This window comes from Chiroxiphia lanceolata, chromosome 10 (genome assembly GCF_009829145.1).
Source record: "Chiroxiphia lanceolata isolate bChiLan1 chromosome 10, bChiLan1.pri, whole genome shotgun sequence".
In the NCBI taxonomy this organism is placed as follows: Eukaryota; Metazoa; Chordata; class Aves; order Passeriformes; family Pipridae; genus Chiroxiphia; species Chiroxiphia lanceolata.
Genome location: NC_045646.1, coordinates 1,540,967 through 1,559,237, shown reverse-complemented (window position 1 = coordinate 1,559,237; position 18,271 = coordinate 1,540,967). Strand labels below are relative to the sequence as shown.

The window sequence follows — 18,271 nt, the reverse complement described above, 5'->3', positions numbered from 1 at the left end:
TGAGGTCCTTCCAGCCCAGTCTGGAATTCTGGGATTCTTCAGATCTGAAGGGTTTAAGTTTGCTAAAGGAAAGCCCCCACAGCAGCACGTTCAGCTCAGTAAAATCTGGGAATAATCCCCCCAGGCTGGGCTTTATCCCCTGCTCCAGGCCCAGCTGTGTCTCCGGCGCATCCCCTCCCTCCCTGCCCACGTGGCTCCAGCGCCAGGCCCATTCCAAATGCTATTTTCCAAGCATGTGCCACACGACTTGTTCACATAAATGGAACAAATTAAACTGTCTCCACACATATCCCCTCGCATTTGTAGCCCTCATTCCTCTCCCCAGCACGTGGCCCAGCCGCCGCATTATCTCGGAGCGGGGCCCGACCTCGGGATATTGGATTGTGCCGCCGCTCTCCGGGACTGAACCGCCGAGAAACGCTTCATCACCCCCCCCCCCTCGCAGGCAAAAATCAACTTTAAATTTGCCCTGATGAAAAATCAATAACCTGGTAATTGCCTGGCTTATCATCGAGCGAGGGGGACGAATCGGGAGGTGCCGCTCGGCGTCAGCGCCGATTCCAGGGAAACGCGCGGGGCCTTCGGGATCGCTAAGCCAGAAAAGGGAAAGGTCTCCCAGTGATAATTAAATCTCCTCGTGCTGATTTCGCTGCCAAATTTATTTCCCCAGAGTCTATCAAAATGTTGCAGTGCCTACAGGGGAGGAAGAACTAATCAATTCAACCCTGGGTCGGCACACGCCGGGAACGGGGAATGCAAATTCCAAGGGAAAGGCACTGGGATAACACACCCCCACCCCTCCCTGGCACGGCATCACCCTCCCAGCCACTCACCCGGGGCCTAGCTGCCAAAAAGTCCCATTTAGCACTGCTGGTTTTCTGGGAAAACTTCTTTTCCTTGTTTTCTGGTGCGTGCCCAGCTCCTCCTCCCCACGTGGCACTGGGAATGTGCCCCTGACAGTTTCCAGGGAATATTTAAAACTATTATTATTCATGGGAGACTAAGAAAAACGAGCCCAAAATCTTCCCCTAATGTTGACCAAAACTGGAATTTTGGCTAAAACTGGAAACCTACCTAAAACTGGAATTTTCAATCCATATGCAACACAAACTTACCTACAACTGGAATTTTCAATCCATATGCAACACAAGCCTACCTACAACTGGAATTTTCAATCCAAATGGGACACAAACCTACCTACAACTGGAATTTTCAATCCACATGGGACATAAACCCATCTACAACTGGAATTTTATATCCCGATGGGACTCGCTTTGGATTTTTCCATCCTGGCTCATGGTGGGTTTTATTCCAATTTTTCCATCACCCACTTCAGCCACTTGGAATTTGTCTGGAGTGAAAAATCGAGTTTGATTTTGATGTTTTCCAGGCACTCCCAACCCAAGGCACCAAAACCCAAGTAGGAACGATCCAACCCTCGAAACGCTCCCGGAAAAAGTCACATTTTTGGTTAATAGACCTAATTTCATGCAGCAAATTAACATAACCCCCATGGAAGTGCAAATGTAATCAAACTGAAAAATTCAAATGAGGCCGAGGGAGCCCTTTTTCTTTCTTGCTTTGCTTTTTTTGCCCCTAAAAAAAAAAAAAAGAAAATAAATCAGCATTTTGCCGCGTGGCCTTCGAGCGACGGTAATTAAAACATTTAAAGCAGCACAAGCCCCCCAGTCTCTAATCTGGGCTGGGGTCAGCTGGCTGCAGATTCTAATTTGTCCTCAATTTTTTATTCATGCCAGGGAAATGCTGCATATTTAACAGGGAACCAGCGGGAAGGGGCAGAACTGGGCTGGGAGGTCAAATAATTTGATTTCCGAGCAGATTACAGGGAACATCCCCCATCTAATCTCAGCCCTGATTCGCCAATAAAGTGACAATAAAAGGAATGTTAAGACACCCTCGCCACGGGGTGAGGGAGAAAACCACTTTTTATGGGGTGGGGAAGGATTGTTTCGTTTGTACAATGATTTTCATTGCAGCTCCTCAGTAGAGGTTGAAGAGGAATCACAGGAACTCGCTGCCCACGCGGGCTGGAAGTTCCTTTTGAGGAGCTGGATTTAAGCAAATAAAATGAGGGATTTTAGGGAAGTCAAAAATTTTTTTAAAAATCATAATTTAGAATTTTTTACGAAAAGACTTTATTTTATTTTATTTTATTCTACTTTATTTTAGCAACTAGACGTGGCACTCAGAGCTCTGGTCTGGTTGACCAGGTGATGACTGGTCAAAAATTGGACCTGGTGATCTCAGAGCTCTTTTCCAACCAAAATTATTGAGATTTTTTTTTTTTAAATGACCTTTGAAAACAGTTTACAACAATTTACTGGTGACCCTGTGGATATTTCAGGCCAACACTGTTCCTTGAAGATGCACAGACAGATTAAGGTGCATCAGGTCAAAACATGGGTCAACTGTAGCTGGATATTCCTTTCCATTTCCTTATTATTTCCTTATTTATTGGCATTATTCCAAGCAGAAGGGCTTGGGAGAGTAGGCAGGGAATCCCAATGGACAATTATGCCCTTAATGAAAGAGGTGAATTAATTAAAAAAGTCAAAGATGGGTGACAAGGTGGGGATCAGTCACAGGTTGGACTCGATGGTCTTGGAGGGCTTTTCCAACCTCAGGGATCCTGTGGTTCCAAGAGGGTTCAAACCCACCCACAGATGTTGTGTGAGGAAAGGAGAACTAAGAAAAAAGGCAAAGATCTCTTTTTTCAAGAAAAACTTGTCACTGGGGCCCAGCATAGACGGGATGGGGAAGGGAACACACAGGAAAAATGTCCTGTTTGCAAATCCATACGGGACATAAACCTGCCCACAACTGGAATTTTAAATCCATATGGGACATAAACTTCCCTAAAACTGGAGTTTCCCAGTGTGCAATTTCCCTGGATGTCTTGCATGGGCTTGGGATGCTTAAACTCTTCATGCACAATTTAATTAGACCTTTTATTTTCCAGGGAAAATGCACCACTTTGCTCCTGGTTGGGAACTGATTCCTCAGCAAACTGATGAATTTCAGGGAAGAAACTTCTCTTCAGGAAACATTTTCTATTCATTTTAGAACACTCACAACTCCTTCAAAGCCACCACAGGACAGTTTTTATGGGGCTTATTAATAAACTGAAAAGAATTCCTCCAGTTTCCCTGTAAATTCCCATTGTTCCCAAGTCACAAACCGCCCCTTTTTACTTCCCTCTGCTTCTCCATACTCCCACTTCTCTACCCCTGTTGGCAGAGCAATTACTACCACATGTGTCACTCACAATGGGATGGAAGGGGAAAAAACACATTCTTTTCCAAATATTCCCTGCAAATTCGTGCCATTGACACCCAAGCACCTCATCCCGACAGCCAGAGCCTGGCTCTGGGATTCCTGCAGGTGGAGGCTTCTCCATGGGCCCAGCAGAGCTGGATTGCTCCAAAATCCAGGAATCACAGTGGGGAGGGGGCACAGCTGGTTGGTTTGGTCCCTTTTCCAGCCAGAATTCTAAGTGCCCCTTCCCCTTCTTTCCCAAGGCACGTCTGGGATATCCCACTTTTCCACTTGCCTTCAGTATCCTAAGTACCTTCTCCAAGTAGGATTAACTTTGAGCACCAGTTAATCCCTCTCAGCATCCCACAGGCCCAAAGTCAAACTCGGGAATGATCAGAACATTTTGATGTGGAATGAAATTCATGGCAGCCGTGGATTCAGACAGGGAATTTTCCTGAGTTACCTCTTGTAAGGAAATCATGGAATCACAGGATGGTTTGGGTTGGAAGGACCTTAAAGCCCATCCAGTCCCACTCCCTGCCATGGGCAGGGACACCTTCCTCTCTCCCAGGTTGCTCCAAGCCCTGTCCAACCTGGCCTTGGACACTTCCAGGGATCCAGGGGCAGCCACAGCTTCTCTGGGCAACCTGTGCCAGGGCCCCCCCACCCTCACAGCCAGGAATTCCTTCCCAATATCCCACCTGACCCTGCCCTCTGGCAGTTGAAAGCCATTCCCTGTGTCCTGCCACTCCAAAGTCCCTCTCCAGCTCTCTTGGAGAGCACTGGAAGGTGCAAGGAGCAGAGGACAGGGAGTATCAGGAACATTCCCACAGACACTGGAAACACAGCCAGGAAGGGAAGCCCTTCCCTGTATTTCTGTGTGTTTGAGTCAAACAGAAACTCGTGGAAGTCACATTGAAAGGATTCATTGCAGTCTGAACAACTGGGATATTTCCTCAGGGACTGGGATTTCTGTCCCAGCTCAAGTGAGGAACTTGGAGGCTCCTGGGATGGTTTCCCTCGGCTCCCTCACCCTGTTGGAAACGTCTCTTCCCATCTCTCCCTGACACACAAGCAAAATCCATTTGGTTTGGTTATTCCACCTGCTGCATTCCAAAGGGAACAGCTCTGATCCCACCAAAAAAATCCATTTGGTTTAGTTATTCCAACAGCTCTGATCCCACCAGCTTTGAGGGCACTGAATTTCAGCGAGAAACACGTGAATTCATGTCATGGCATCCCACAGACTGAACACCCAAATGAACTGCCAGCTGTAGGGAAATCCCACCATCCCACTGGAGCTGGGACCCTTAAAAACCATCAGCTCTGACTTACTGGGCTTTAGTTTGTCACTGAGTTGCAAAAAAATTCCTCACCTTCTTCCTTTCTCCTCTTGGCTTCCTCTTCACTTCTCTCCTTGGCCTTCAGGGCTTCATCTGCTTTAGCTAAAAGGAAAAGAAAAACGACATAAATGTTCAATTAGTTCATTTATCTTATAAAATTGTAGAATCACAGAGTGGTTTGGGTTGGAAGGACCTCAAAACCCATCCAGTGCCACCCCCTGCCATGGGCAGGGACACCTTCCACTAGCCCAGGTTGCTCCAAGCCCCGTCCAGCCTGGCCTGGGACACTTCCAGGGATGGGGCAGCCAACAACCTGTTGCCAAACAACATTTCCCGGGGTTCAAACCCAATTTCAGATTCCTTTTTGGAGGTCTCACAAGGAAATCCACGAGCAGGAGAGAACAAGGACTTTGTCCTTCATGTATTTTATTTAAGGATTTTCCTACAGGTAAGAAGCAGCATAAATGGGACTGTGGAGGGTAATATTGGGTCAATATTGGGGCAACAACGGTTGCAAATGAGTTAAATTCAAATCCCTGCGTTCATTTTTTGTTCAGTAAAACTTTGGAGAGACTTTTGAGAGGGCTTTTTTTTGCTTTGAACACAGACCTGCCCACCCCAGGTGCCCCCAAAGCGACCGATAACGCCCCGAACACGGAGCATTTGTGGAGTGGCAGCTTTGCTGCCATAGTGAGTAATCCAGGAGACCTATTCCGGGGATAAACCACAAAGCAAACAATATTTTCAGGGATGCAGAGCTGCATTTAGAAGAGGAGTCAAACCCCTCTCACTCAGGACTTTATTAGGCAGAACACAATTTTCTCTTCACTCCAAATCACAGCAGTGCTCCTTTACTCATGTTACAACAATATTCCTTAAAAAGAATCCTTTTCCCTCTAGAAACCTCTTCCCTTATTACTTAATTATCTACTAGTTGCTCAACTGCAGGGGTTTTCAAACACTTTACTACAGATGTTAAAGAAGATTAAAAATATACAGCACAGTAACAAGGGACTATCAATATACTCTGTAAATTAATTAAATTTCTGTTCTAGCACATCATTTATTCCAAAGCATTAATGTCTCAAAGGAGCCATTCTCTTTTATTGCCATCTCACTGCCTGATGAGTGAACTAAGTGAGAATAAGCCTCTAATAACATTATACTTGATGAAATATTAAGTTTTCAAAAGTATCAGCAGGCCAAAAGAACCAAAAATAAAACAGGAGTTCAGGGTTTAAACCAGGCAATAAAATCACTGTAAACTGGGGCACAAAGGGCAAAAGCGTGGCCAGTTTTGCAAAGATTTAGTCCCACCAGCTACTGAATCAAGCAATCATTTCTAAAAAATCAAATTCAGATCAGGAGGGGGGTGAAGGGGTCGTTCCAACCTTTCTTCAGCCAGTGGCTACACCTCAAAATGCACAACGTGAACAGGGTGTTACAAACGACAGGAGTCATTGCACAGACTTCTGGTTCCAGTTACACACTTCTGGTCCCACTTCCACACTTTTATACATATTTAGACAACATTTAAAGCCCTGAAATATTAAAACTTTTCCGCCACCGAAGATCATTACAAGAATCTATTAAATCGGATAATAAAACCAAACCAGAGGTAACTCAAAAGACTTTTACTTCATTTACACTTTATTCTCCTCGGTAAAAGGACAGGGATAATAGAAATTCCATTTAAATTCAATTTGGGTGATATGTGTAATTGTAGCTGGACCCCTTGAGTCATGTAAAATGCTCAGCTTATGTTTCTCTCAAATTATCCCGCTCCCATTCCCATCCCGCTCCTTACAACTGCCTTCAATATGTATTAGCAGAGCTCATTAGGCTGGAATTTAATAATGCAAACATCAGGTGGGTTTCAGGCCCCTCCATTATCACACAAGATGGATTGCTCCCATCGCTCGTGGGCCAACTGGGCACAATTGAGATTCAATAAACTCCCCGGCCCAAATTGGATTTATCTCTTCCCTGCTCCACTTTGTTCCTCCTCCCCGGTTTGCTGCTGCACAGGAACAATTCATTGGGCACCTCGGTGCTTTGCCAGGCAAGAAGATATTAAAACACACGTGGAAGGTGCTGTTGGTCAGTGAATCAATTTGCAGCTTGTATCTGGGAACTTTAAATTGCTGGATTCTGACCTTTGGAGCTCCAGGGAAACTTTGGGGCTCCAGTGAACCTTTGGAACTCCGGTGAACCTCTGGAACTCCAGTGAACCTTTGGAGCTCCAGTGAACCTTTGGAACTCCGGTGAACCTCTGGAACTCCGGTGAACCTCTGGAGCTCCAGTGAACCTTTGGAGCTCCAGTGAACCTTTGGAGCTCCAGTGAACCTTTGGAACTCCAGTGAACCTTTGGAACTCCAGTGAACCTTTGGAACTCCAGGGAGAACTTCTGCTGCTGAAGCAGAGCTTTGGCCTTCCAAATCCTGGTTAATTAGAGGGACAATGGAGCAATTCAGGAAGTATCAGGAGGACAACTCTCTACATAAAACTGCTGATTAACAACAATTTAACTGATCCCATAAATGCCCAGAGCAGTCGGTCCCTGAGGTCACAGGGCACTGTCCACTGCCACCAACAGAGGCACTGAGACCACGAGTAGCTTTAAGGATTTAATGCTGAAGATTCCCTTAAAATACCTTAAATTTTCAGTCATTATTGCACAGAACTCCAGAATGGGGCAGGTTGGAAGGACCCACAGTTGTTGTCATTCTTCTTCTTCTTTTTTCTTCCTTTTTTTTCTTCTTCTTCTTCTTCTTCTTCTTCTTCTTCTTTTTTCTTCTTTTTCTTCTTCTTCTTCTTCTTCTTCTTTTTTATTCCTTTTTTTCTTCTTCTTCTTCTTCTTTTTTCTTCCTTTTTTTTCTTCTTCTTCTTCTTCTTTTTTCTTCCTTTTTTTCTTCTTCTTCTTCTTCTTTTTTCTTCCTTTTTTTCTTCTTCTTCTTCTTCTTTTTTCTTCCTTTTTTTTCTTCTTCTTCTTCTTCTTTTTTCTTCCTTTTTTTTCTTCTTCTTCTTCTTCTTTTTTCTTCCTTTTTTTTCTTCTTCTTCTTCTTCTTTTTTCTTCCTTTTTTTTCTTCTTCTTCTTCTTCTTTTTTCTTCCTTTTTTTTCTTCTTCTTCTTCTTCTTCTTCTTTTTTCTTCCTTTTTTTCTTCTTCTTCTTCTTCTTTTTTCTTCCTTTTTTTTCTTCTTCTTCTTCTTCTTTTTCTTCCTTTTTTTTCTTCTTCTTCTTCTTCTTTTTTCTTCCTTTTTTTTCTTCTTCTTCTTCTTCTTTTTTCTTCCTTTTTTTTCTTCTTCTTCTTCTTCTTCTTTTTTCTTCTTTTTCTTCTTCTTCTTCTTCTTCTTCTTTTTTCTTCTTTTTCTTCTTCTTCTTCTTCTTTATTATTATGCTGATGCCAGTGAATATATTGTAGTTGATGTTACTATTATTATTATTAATAATATGCCAGCAAACATTTTTATTCACTGACAAAGTGCCATTAAAAGCTGAGATTTATTTTGACCGAATCGAGCTCCAATCCAACCACACCCAAAGATCTTTACAACTTGAAGGTTGGACTTGAAGGTTGAACTTGACCATCTTGGAGGTCTTTTCCAACCTTAACAATTCTGCCAATCTATAACTTATCCTAAGACATGACAGCCCCTCTCTGCTCCGTGGGTTCTGTTCTATTTTAGGGTGTGCAGGAGCACAGTCAGCCCTTCCTGGCCACTTAAAAGCACTTCCAGGAGCTGATGTTTGGAAGAGAGCTCTGCAGAGCACTTCCCTGGGCGGGGGAGGACCAAAGAAGTCACCTCAGCAAAAGCCTGGCTTTGACTGATCCAGGTTGGTTGGAGCTGCTGAGGCTGCTCCCAAAACGGGGCTTCCTGCAGGAGGAACAGCCAGCACAACAAAGCCTGGCTGCTTCCAGAGCTTTCCAAATCCCAAACCAATCAATGACGAGCTGCTCGAGCTGGAAGCATTTCAGGACTCGTCCAACCCCAGCTTAAAATCCCCATCCTGCTGCTGGATGTTTGCCCTGGGGATGGGCAGGGACAGACAGAAGATGCTGGAGAGGTTTATCACTAAAATATAAAGTTGTGAATGCAGATATCTGCTGGTGGACTCTTAATACAAGTACAACAGTACTTTTAACCCATTAATTAACACAACAGTTTTGGTGTTCCCAGGTGTCCCTGTGGAAGGGCTGGTTCCTGGCTGGGATCACTGTGCTGGATGCAGCACAAAGGGGGAAGAAGTAAATCCTAACTTTGCAATGAGAAGAAACCCTGAGTAAAGAGTGTGGGCGTGTTACCCAGACAAATAAACACAGAAGTGGAACAATATTGCTAAGTTACAACAAAGACAATGAGATTTAATTAAAATTAAGCTGCATTAAGTACTTCTACTGTTATTGAAACACCCCAAACTAAGCCCAAAACACCCTTCTTGTTTCCATATGCACTGAGAAGAGAAAAAAGAGTTTATAAACTCTCCAGCCTGAGAAAAGGAGAGGGTGGCTGTTTCCATGTCTCCTTGATATTCACGTGGCACTTTCCACAAAGCTGAACAAAAACACACTGCAAAAACCAACAGATTTGGTACTAAAACACCCTGTCCATGATATTACAAGAACAGGGAATGCTGGGACTATCTCTTTGGAGCAACAGCTGATAAAACACAAACATAAAAGCTTTTCCAGGGGGGAAAAAAAGGAAGAGAGAAAAAAAATGGTCATCACCAATAACTCATTTTCTAAACAGCACCAATAATGTGCATCAGCCTGGCTGGGCTTGAGAGCTGCTGACAGGAGAGGAGTTCAGTGCTTTTGGAAAGACTCAATGGATGGATATCAGCATTACTTCTATGGTCAGTTCTGTGAGAAACACACCTCCCAGGCCCCAGGGGCAAGACAAAGTCCTCCAACACACAGTCAGCATTATTTCCCTCTTAATTATTGAAGATGAGGAAAATGGAAAATTAACAGCACCGAAAAGGAACTTTAATTGAACAGCACAGCAGCTTCTCTTCCTGGGTTTTCCAGCAGAGCCAGAGAGGAGCATTTTCCCCAGGATTTCACAGGAATTCCTCATCTGCAAAGAACCACAGGCTTCAGCTGTGTCAATGTTTCTGGGAATGGGAAAGGCCACACCTGTGTAAATAAGATTATTTGGGAGTGAGATGTGGTATAGGAGGGGATTCTCCACCGTGGTTCTGTGGCTCCATTGGTGCTCCCACAGCACAGGATTGTCCAGGGAAGGGAAGGGAGCTGGGGAAAGAGAGGCTGAGGGAGCTGGGGGGGCTCAGCCTGGAGCAAAGGAGGCTCAGGGGGGACCTTCTGGCTCTGCAACCCCCTGACAGGAGGGGGGAGCCGGGCGGGGAGTCGGGCTCTGCTCCCAGGGAACAAGGGACAGGAGGAGAGGGAACGGCCTCCAGCTGTGCCAGGGGAGGGTCGGGTTGGATATTGGGAGAATTCCTTCCTGGAAAGGGCTGTCCAGCCCTGGCACAGCTGCCCAGGGCAGGGGTGGATCCCCATTCCTGGAGGGATTTAAAAGCCCTGTGGATGTGGCACCTGGGGACATGGGCCAGTGGTGGCCTTGGCAGTGCTGGGGATGGTTGGACTCGATGGTCTTGGAGGGCTTTTCCAACCTAAACAATTCCATGATTCTGTGATTCTATTGAACCTCTGGGGTGGTGGAAGCCCTCAAGGTTTGGGAAGCACAGAGGCACTCCCAGATGGATAGATGGATGGATGGATGGATGGATATTGGAGTGATGATTCAATCCTGACCAGCCTCACACTGTGCTGAGGTAAAACAGTCCCAGGAAAAGCTGCTAATTAAAAGAAACCCAAAGAATATGAATTATTCCAAGGTAGAAATAGGGCAGGGGCTGTTTGGGGCTGGAAAGCACAGCAAAGCTCGTGGAAGAGCCCCTGCAGCAGAGCCCTCTCCCAGCACCATGGGAGAAGCAGGGAAGGTGCACGGAAAAGGCTCAGCCCCACACTAAGAACTCATTTTACTGTCAAAATTCAAACAAGAGGAGTGTCAGAACACCCACCAACTGCAAACCACACGGCACTCGGGAAAATAAATTAATTCAACATAATTGTGGACTGTCCAGCTTTTCAAAGTTGAAAATACAAGATGTATTTGGGGAAAAGAAAGCACTGAAACTCAAAAAACACACATGGACATCCCATCTAAAGATGCAGCCAAACCATCCACGATGCTCATCAGAAAGACTTCACCCTTTCTTTTAAACACAAACATTTTTGCACTTATAAAATATTCAGTCAGCTCACATAGAAAAATACAAGTAGAATCCATTATTAATTTACAAGGCCCTGTTTAATTTACATGCTATTTTTTTTCTGGTATATTAAATTTATCGAGGCTGGTGGAGATCCTCCCTGCTGAATATTCATGGCCTGACGTGGAAAATTATCTCTTCTACATTCAACAAACTCCAACACAAACTCCAAACAACCTCTTGCTGTGACACCACCAGACACATTTTTATCATCCCAGTTTATGCTGGTTTTCTATATTTTTGTCTTTTCAGTCCACGATATGAGAACATTTCCCCCCAGATTTAAACAGCACATTCTTAGAGGTCTTCCCATCCCAGAGGGCTTTTCCAACCTAAATGAGTCTGTGATTCTGTGAATCTGTGATTCCATGAATCCATGATTCTATGAATCCATGATTCCAGTGGCCACTTGCCCAGTCCATCCATAAACATGGACCCTCTCACTGCCACGAGGGCTCCGTTTATCCCTGTCCTCCCTAATTAGGTTGTGATTCCCAAACACCACAAGTTCCTGCCATTGCTGTCCCAACTGTGACGTGTCATTTAATTACCCCAGACTCTAATTACAGATGCTGGAGATTCCTGAGCACAAGGGTGGATCCAGAGCTCACAGTCACACTTAAAAATTCCCTGTAAGCCCAAATCTGTTTGCAGGGAGATGTTATCCCACCGATTCTTCCCGGTGTAGGGATGTTATTTCTCAACTCTCACAGCCAGACAGGTTTTCCAGAATATTAAATCTATTTCTGGTAGAAGATACATCCAGTACCATGTGACTCGACTAGAAAAACACAAGCAAAACCCAAAAGTTTTCTTAGTCTTAAAACCAAGATATTTGATATATTTAATACATATTGTATGTTTGATATATTTGATATATATTGTATAACCAAGGTATTTGTATTTTTTGGGTATTACCAAGACATTTGTCTATCTTGGGTATAAGCAAGAGATTTAATATATTTGCTATAACCAAGATACTTGATATATTTGGTGTAACCAAGGTATTTGTCTATAGTAGGTATAACCAGGATATTTGATATATTGGGTATAACCAAGAGATTTGATATATTTAATACATATTGCATGTTTGATATATTTGATACATATTGTATAACCAAGGTTATTTGTATTTATTGGGTATTACCAAGACATTTGTCTATCCTGGGTATAACCAAGAGATTTAATATATTTGCTATAACCAAGATATTTGATATATTTGGTGTAACCAAGGTATTTGTCTATATTGGGTATAACCAAGATATTTGATATACTTGCTATAACCAAGATATTTGATATATTGGGTATAACCAAGATATTTGTCTATGTTGGGTATAATCAAGATATTTATGATGATTTTTCGTGCCAACCAGGCAATTTCTCACTAGTTCCTTTAACTGTTACCATTTCCAGGAGGCAGCTTGTGGAAAACCTGCTGGGCAGACATGGCCCAGGGCCAGGAGAAAAGCAGAGCACGAAGGAAATCCCATAAACCCGCCGACCACCAAACAGCTCGAGCGACTCTCGAGCCTAAACGGGTTAAATATTCAAACCAAACTTCTCTGGAGGGAGGGAGGCACGTCCATCCCCGGCCAGAATATTAACATGCTGGTCAGAAACCCAGGAGGGAACATCGGCTGAGCAGGGACACGGGGTGTTGGGCAGGGAGAGGGAAGAGCTGACAGATCAAATCCCGCTCCGGCGAGCGGGGCCGACCTCCCCGAAGACTGCCTGGATCCCGGTGCCTGCCTGCTGGATTAAGACTGCCTTTCTCATCACTTAATGCTTATTTTCATCACTTTGCTTAAAATATTGATAATCAATTAGGGCTACGTCTGTTTTGCCACAGAATCTGTGTCACAGTCTATCAGACTGTCAGGGCCAATTCAATCCTCATTCAAAGTTAATTTTTGCTTCATAAATCTGCCTTTGGAGGAGTCATTAGGCGCCGAACATCGCCCGAGGTGCAATCACCTATTCTCTTTCATTAGAGGCAGGCAGGGAAGGTGAGGGAGATTATTAGAACTTTGGAATGATCACAAAGCAGCGTGCTGCCTGTCACATCCCCCCAACACTTCATTCATCTCGCCAACTCGCTGCCAACGCTTAAAATGGACATTATTCATGACCATCTGTGACACGCTGAATATTCCGGAGCGGGAGTGATGGAAAAGCCGTGCCCTGCTTGGACTGGGAAATTAATTCCGTGGTCAGAACAATTAGGAAGAGAACAAACTCGGTTTGGGGTGTTGTTTTTAGCCCTCCAAGACATTCTGCTGCTGTTTCAGGAACGTGCTTTTTTAAATGTAAATCTGTGAGGGGAAAAACAGGCTGAGAAGGGGACACGGGGTTGCTGGGAAGGAAATGGCAGGAAGTGACAGATAAAATAAGGGACATGGGATGTTGGGAAAGAAAAGGTAAGAAGTGACAGATAAAATAAGGGATGGGGGTTGTTGGGAAGGGAAAGGTAAGAAGTGACAGATAAAATCCCGTTCCGGCAAGCGGGGCCGATGACCCCAAAGATTCCCCATATCCCAGTGGCTGCCCCCTGTCTAGAGTGTGACCCCTCTAGGTGGTCAAACCCTGCATTTCATGGTCCAGAAGAACAATGTGCCTTTCCTTGACTGTGGAAGCAAGTCATTGGGTTGGTTTTTTTAAGCAATTCCCAAATTTAAGCGTTTCTAAAATGCAGCCAAATGACATCCCCATGCTGGATTTGGATGAGCTGCCCCATTAAATTACAGCACTTCACTCCTGCTGGACAAGCAGCTCGGTGTGAGGAACAGATTTCCAAAATCAAATGTATTTATTGCTCTTTCTCTCCTTCCAAGGAGCACGTGACATTTTTAAGGGAAAAACGGCAAAAATCCTGGTGCAAGACACCACCATCCAAAAAAATTCATTAAACTCCACCATTTTGCATGCACTATTCCTTAATCCATGCAAGGGTTTAAGATGTACTTTAAGGACCAGTCATTTACATCTAATGAAATAACATCAAGCAATTCCTTGAATTTCATTACCAAAGTCAAAAGAACAGTAATTTACATTTTTTTCCCTGGTATAACCAGGAAAATGGTGTTACCATTAGCAAACCTCTCACAGCCCCTGTCGTTCTCCTCCCAAAATATCCCCATTTTCCAGAATTAAGGACCAGTGTGGCACAGTTCCACTGACTCCACTCGAGCCAAGCACATTTACCCCAGCTGAGGGTCTGGCACTCCACACTTATAACAATAATCCTAACCAAGGCTTAATCAGCAGATCTTGGCGAGCTACATTCATCTATTATTTAGGACACTCCTAATTCCTTTCTTTCTGCCACTGTTTCCCCAACACACACATGTTGGATAAAAAAATCCAACCGAAATATGTTTTAACACTGAGGATGAACTGGCTCCAATGCCTTCCATGGCTCCTGACTCATTGCAGGGGCTGCTGTGGAATATTCCAAAGGTTTGCTGCCATCCCAGAAAAGGCTGTGCATTCCCCACCTCTTCTAATCAACTGATGCTTCACCTTGGACCTGCTGCCCCAACCTGCAGCTGAGCTCAGGAAAACAGAGGGATTGGATGCAATTCCTGTATCCTCACATATTTGGTCTCGGAGAGGAAATTAGTTCTTGGAATAATTCAGCAGTTCCAATGGAAACGTTTAAATGGCACCTTCTCTCCGAGTTTCTTTTGGGGAAAAGGGGTGGGAATCATGGAGTCATTAAGGTTGGATCATCAAGTCCAACTGTCAACCCAGCACCACCACCACATCCACCACATTCTGTGAACACTTCCAGGGATGACTCCAAGACTTCCCTGGGCAGCCTGTTCCAATGCCTGACCGCCTTTTCCATGAAGAAATTTTTCCTAAAATCTAATCTGAACTTCCTCTGACATGACCTGGGGCCATTTCCTTAACTCAAGGCCACTTCCTTAAGTTAAAGAGGAAAGAAGAGCTTTCTCTTCCTTAAGGGAAGAGGAAGGAAGAGCTTGGAAAAGGATGGCCCAGAGTTAAACATTCCCCTAAACTACTGAGCTAAAAGAGGCAGCAATATTTAGGAGCAAAGAAAACAAATTCCAGATATAAAAACTGAAGGAGTAAAAGGTTTTTTTTTTTTTACATCCTTCAGGAATCATTTTCAGCTCAACTGGAAAACTGAGAAGTGATCGATATGAAATACTCCAATTTTGATACAACTCATGGAAACTGTTTTTATCTGGAGTTGTTTCTTTCCCTCTGGCACACCATGGATGGAAAAGGAGAGGACAATGGAGGGTCCTCTGCTCACAGGGATGGCACGGAGCTGGTGAGCAGGTGAAAGGAGGGAGGCCAAGTTGGATGGGCTTGGAGCAACCTGGTCTAGTTGTCCCTGCCCAGGGCCTACAGTCCTGATGGAAGAAATACTTTTAAAATCGTCATTAAAATTATGAAAGCTAAATTTAGGTTGGGTTTTTTCCCCTCGATGGCTTCAGTGCTCCCAGGAACCAGCCCTTTCCTGTGAGGATCTCAGACCAAACCTGCAGGAAGCCTCTTGTACAGCAGGTCTCAACCAAGCCCTCCATCTCCATGGACTGTGTTCCATCCTACATCCCACCTCCCAAGGGACACTCAATCCACCCTTCTGGAATGTGCCAGCTGCAATTCCCCACTGCATCTGCATGAGAAATCAGCCCTGTGTTGCACCAACCACGGACCTGCACAAGGAAATGTAACAGCTTGTCCACATAATTTCACAAATACATTAAATTACTTAAAAAACCCCACTTAATTGCTTAAAATATAACCACTAATAAAAATTATTTAAATGATTTCTGGGAAAAAACCTGGCACTGTGCCTCAAATCCAGTTGTCATTCCAGCCTGCGGATTGGGAATGACAGTCAGCTTTTCTCCTCAGGGTTAAGGGCAGAATTCAGCCTGACAGCCTGTCAGCAACCCTGAAAAATTCCCTCCCAAAACTTCGATCCCAAACAAGCCCTTCTTTCATCTGCCAATTTCCCAACGTCAGGAATCACCACGTTAAGTGGAAATGGAGGAGACGACAACTCAGCTGCCACGGAGAGGAAGCCAGAAACCACGGAGCACTTCCAGCTGATCCCAGGGAACACGGCTGGGAGGAGCCAAACCGGCCCCAGCACCTTGTAACAGCTCTGGGAATTCCCAGCTCCTGATTCCCAACTGAATAAAAACATAAGGAATAAACCACATGGAATAAAGCCGTGGGAGTGGTTCCCATTGGTGATGCTGCCAGCACAGACCCACCCAGAGCACAGGTGTGAAATGTCCTTCTGCCCTGGCAGGTTCACATCAGGTTCACAGGAGTTTTTTGAAAATAAACCTTCATAATATGTGAGTTTAATTCCCTCGGTTTATTCCCAGGCACAGGCCTATGGACACCACCCACGACCAACAGTCTTTCCCAGGAACAACAACTGGAAACCACCAAAACCAGTGAGAGCTGCTGACCCCCGTGGTCCAGATAACAACAAATCCCAAAGATAATTACCCAGATTCACTTCCCTGCTTTTCCTGGTGCAAGATCCAGGCACCAGCTGCAGCCAAATGGGACATGGCAGGGATAAAACATTCCTGATCGGGCTCGGGTAGGGTAGCCAGGGAACACTCCATGGCAAAGAGAACTATTCCATGTGACCCCAACCAGGAGATGGAAACACCTACTCCTTAGAAAATGCTTTGGGATACTTCCTAGATGAAAAAGGACAAGTTTTATTCCTTCTCCGTGACTTTCTGAACAGAAGCACTCACTAAGAGAATAAGAGAAATTCGGGATTTCCTACTGCAGAACAAAATTAATAACATCTAAAAGACAACATTGATAACACACAAATCCACAAGGAGTCCACAGGAAGCATTTTAGAGGCTTTTTTCCAGAAGGAAGGAACTTTGTTCACCCCACTCATGATCACCTCCCACTTGGACCACGACATTAATGAAAAAGTCTTCGTGAAGCAACAAAAACCAAAAAGGATCAAAAAGTACTTTTTGTAAGTTATTTTTTAAACCTCTAAGCCCATAAACACCAAGACATCGTTAAAGAAAGTGAGTATTAGCACCAAATAGTGTCAATCCATAAAGATCTTGAACGGGGTATTGGAAAATCAGGAACCAAGGTGGAAAACTCCCGGGTGCGGGCGCAGGGAACTCGCAGGATTTACTGTGCCATAACTGCGGAATCATGAGACAGGAATCCAAAAGAACTTGACAACTGGCACCAAAAGGGGGAGTGTGTGTCAAGGAAAGATTTGTGGGAAAGACCTACAGCCCATGCCAAGGCACAGTCGATTACACCGGGATAGCCTTGGGAGCGGGAACGCGGGGCCGGGAACGCGGAGAGCACGGAACTCATCCCGGCGGCAAAAATGATGGGAAACCCTCCGTTCTCAGCTTGTACTGTTAACTACTGCAATCATTTACTGTACTCAGCATTATTAAATACTCCCCCAGGATAAAAGAGGTAAATATATTGCTTAAATATTCAGTGGCTGCTGTAAAATCTCATTCCCGATTAAGTGATGAAGATGAAGAAATGCTGCTGAAAACAAACAATTTATCTTCCCAGCGCTCCTGGAATGCTGCCAGGGGCTCTGTGGGCTGGAATTCAATAGCTGCATTAAAAGGAAACTACAGCCCTACAACACACCGGGCTGAACATCCCCGAGTAAACAGTTTGCTGCAGCGAGGCTTCAATAACTCACCAAGGAATTTGGGCTCTCAAACATTTTTTCGGGAGTGTTGGATTCCTCAAATAAATGCTTGTTTTTAAAAGTTCCAGTAGAGCCCATTAGAGCGAGTGGGAAAACAGACAAGTCCAAGCCTGAAAAGCACCAAAGGAGTGATTTCTAGGAGAGATTTGTCATCCCCGAGGAAGGCACCTCCAAGGGCAGATCTGATAATATACACCTGCATTTCCACTGCTCATCTGCAACCTTGAGAGATCCCAACCGGCTCTCAGAAGTCTGGGCAGCATAATTTTACTTCAGACACATGTGCATCTATATATTTGTATAAAGCTGCAATGAAGTAATAAATAAACAGCCTCAGTCAGCACCAGAAATTCCATAAACTTTCCCAAATTAAGTTTTACTTACAGCCGGCTTTAACTTAGGCCGGGAGTGCTCTGCAAGCTCTGCTGCTGCACTTCCAGAGCGTGTTTCTGTCATTCTTAGAAAATAGAAACAATTTGAAATATTAAAACCTCCTTGAAGGTTGAATGGAGAGGGGACACACAAAACCTTGCAGAGCTGGCAGCAGAGCCCCTCTGCTGAGGCCCAGCATCCATCCAGAAGGATCTGGTTGTGAACCTGGATGTGCACCCACGAGATGCCTGTGCATGGAAT

General features: G+C 44.5%; 1 protein-coding gene across 2 annotated transcripts in view; it reads right to left on the bottom strand.

The window, feature by feature from the left end:
• RSRC1 (arginine and serine rich coiled-coil 1) overlaps window positions 1-18,271 on the bottom strand; it is a 104,742-nt gene that overhangs the window by 11,475 nt on the left and 74,996 nt on the right. For both annotated transcript variants that reach the window (XM_032698122.1, XM_032698123.1), the window contains one exon: window positions 4,653-4,721. In XM_032698122.1, coding sequence (XP_032554013.1) covers window positions 4,653-4,721 — 69 coding nt within the window. The remainder of the gene's footprint in view (window positions 1-4,652; window positions 4,722-18,271) is intronic.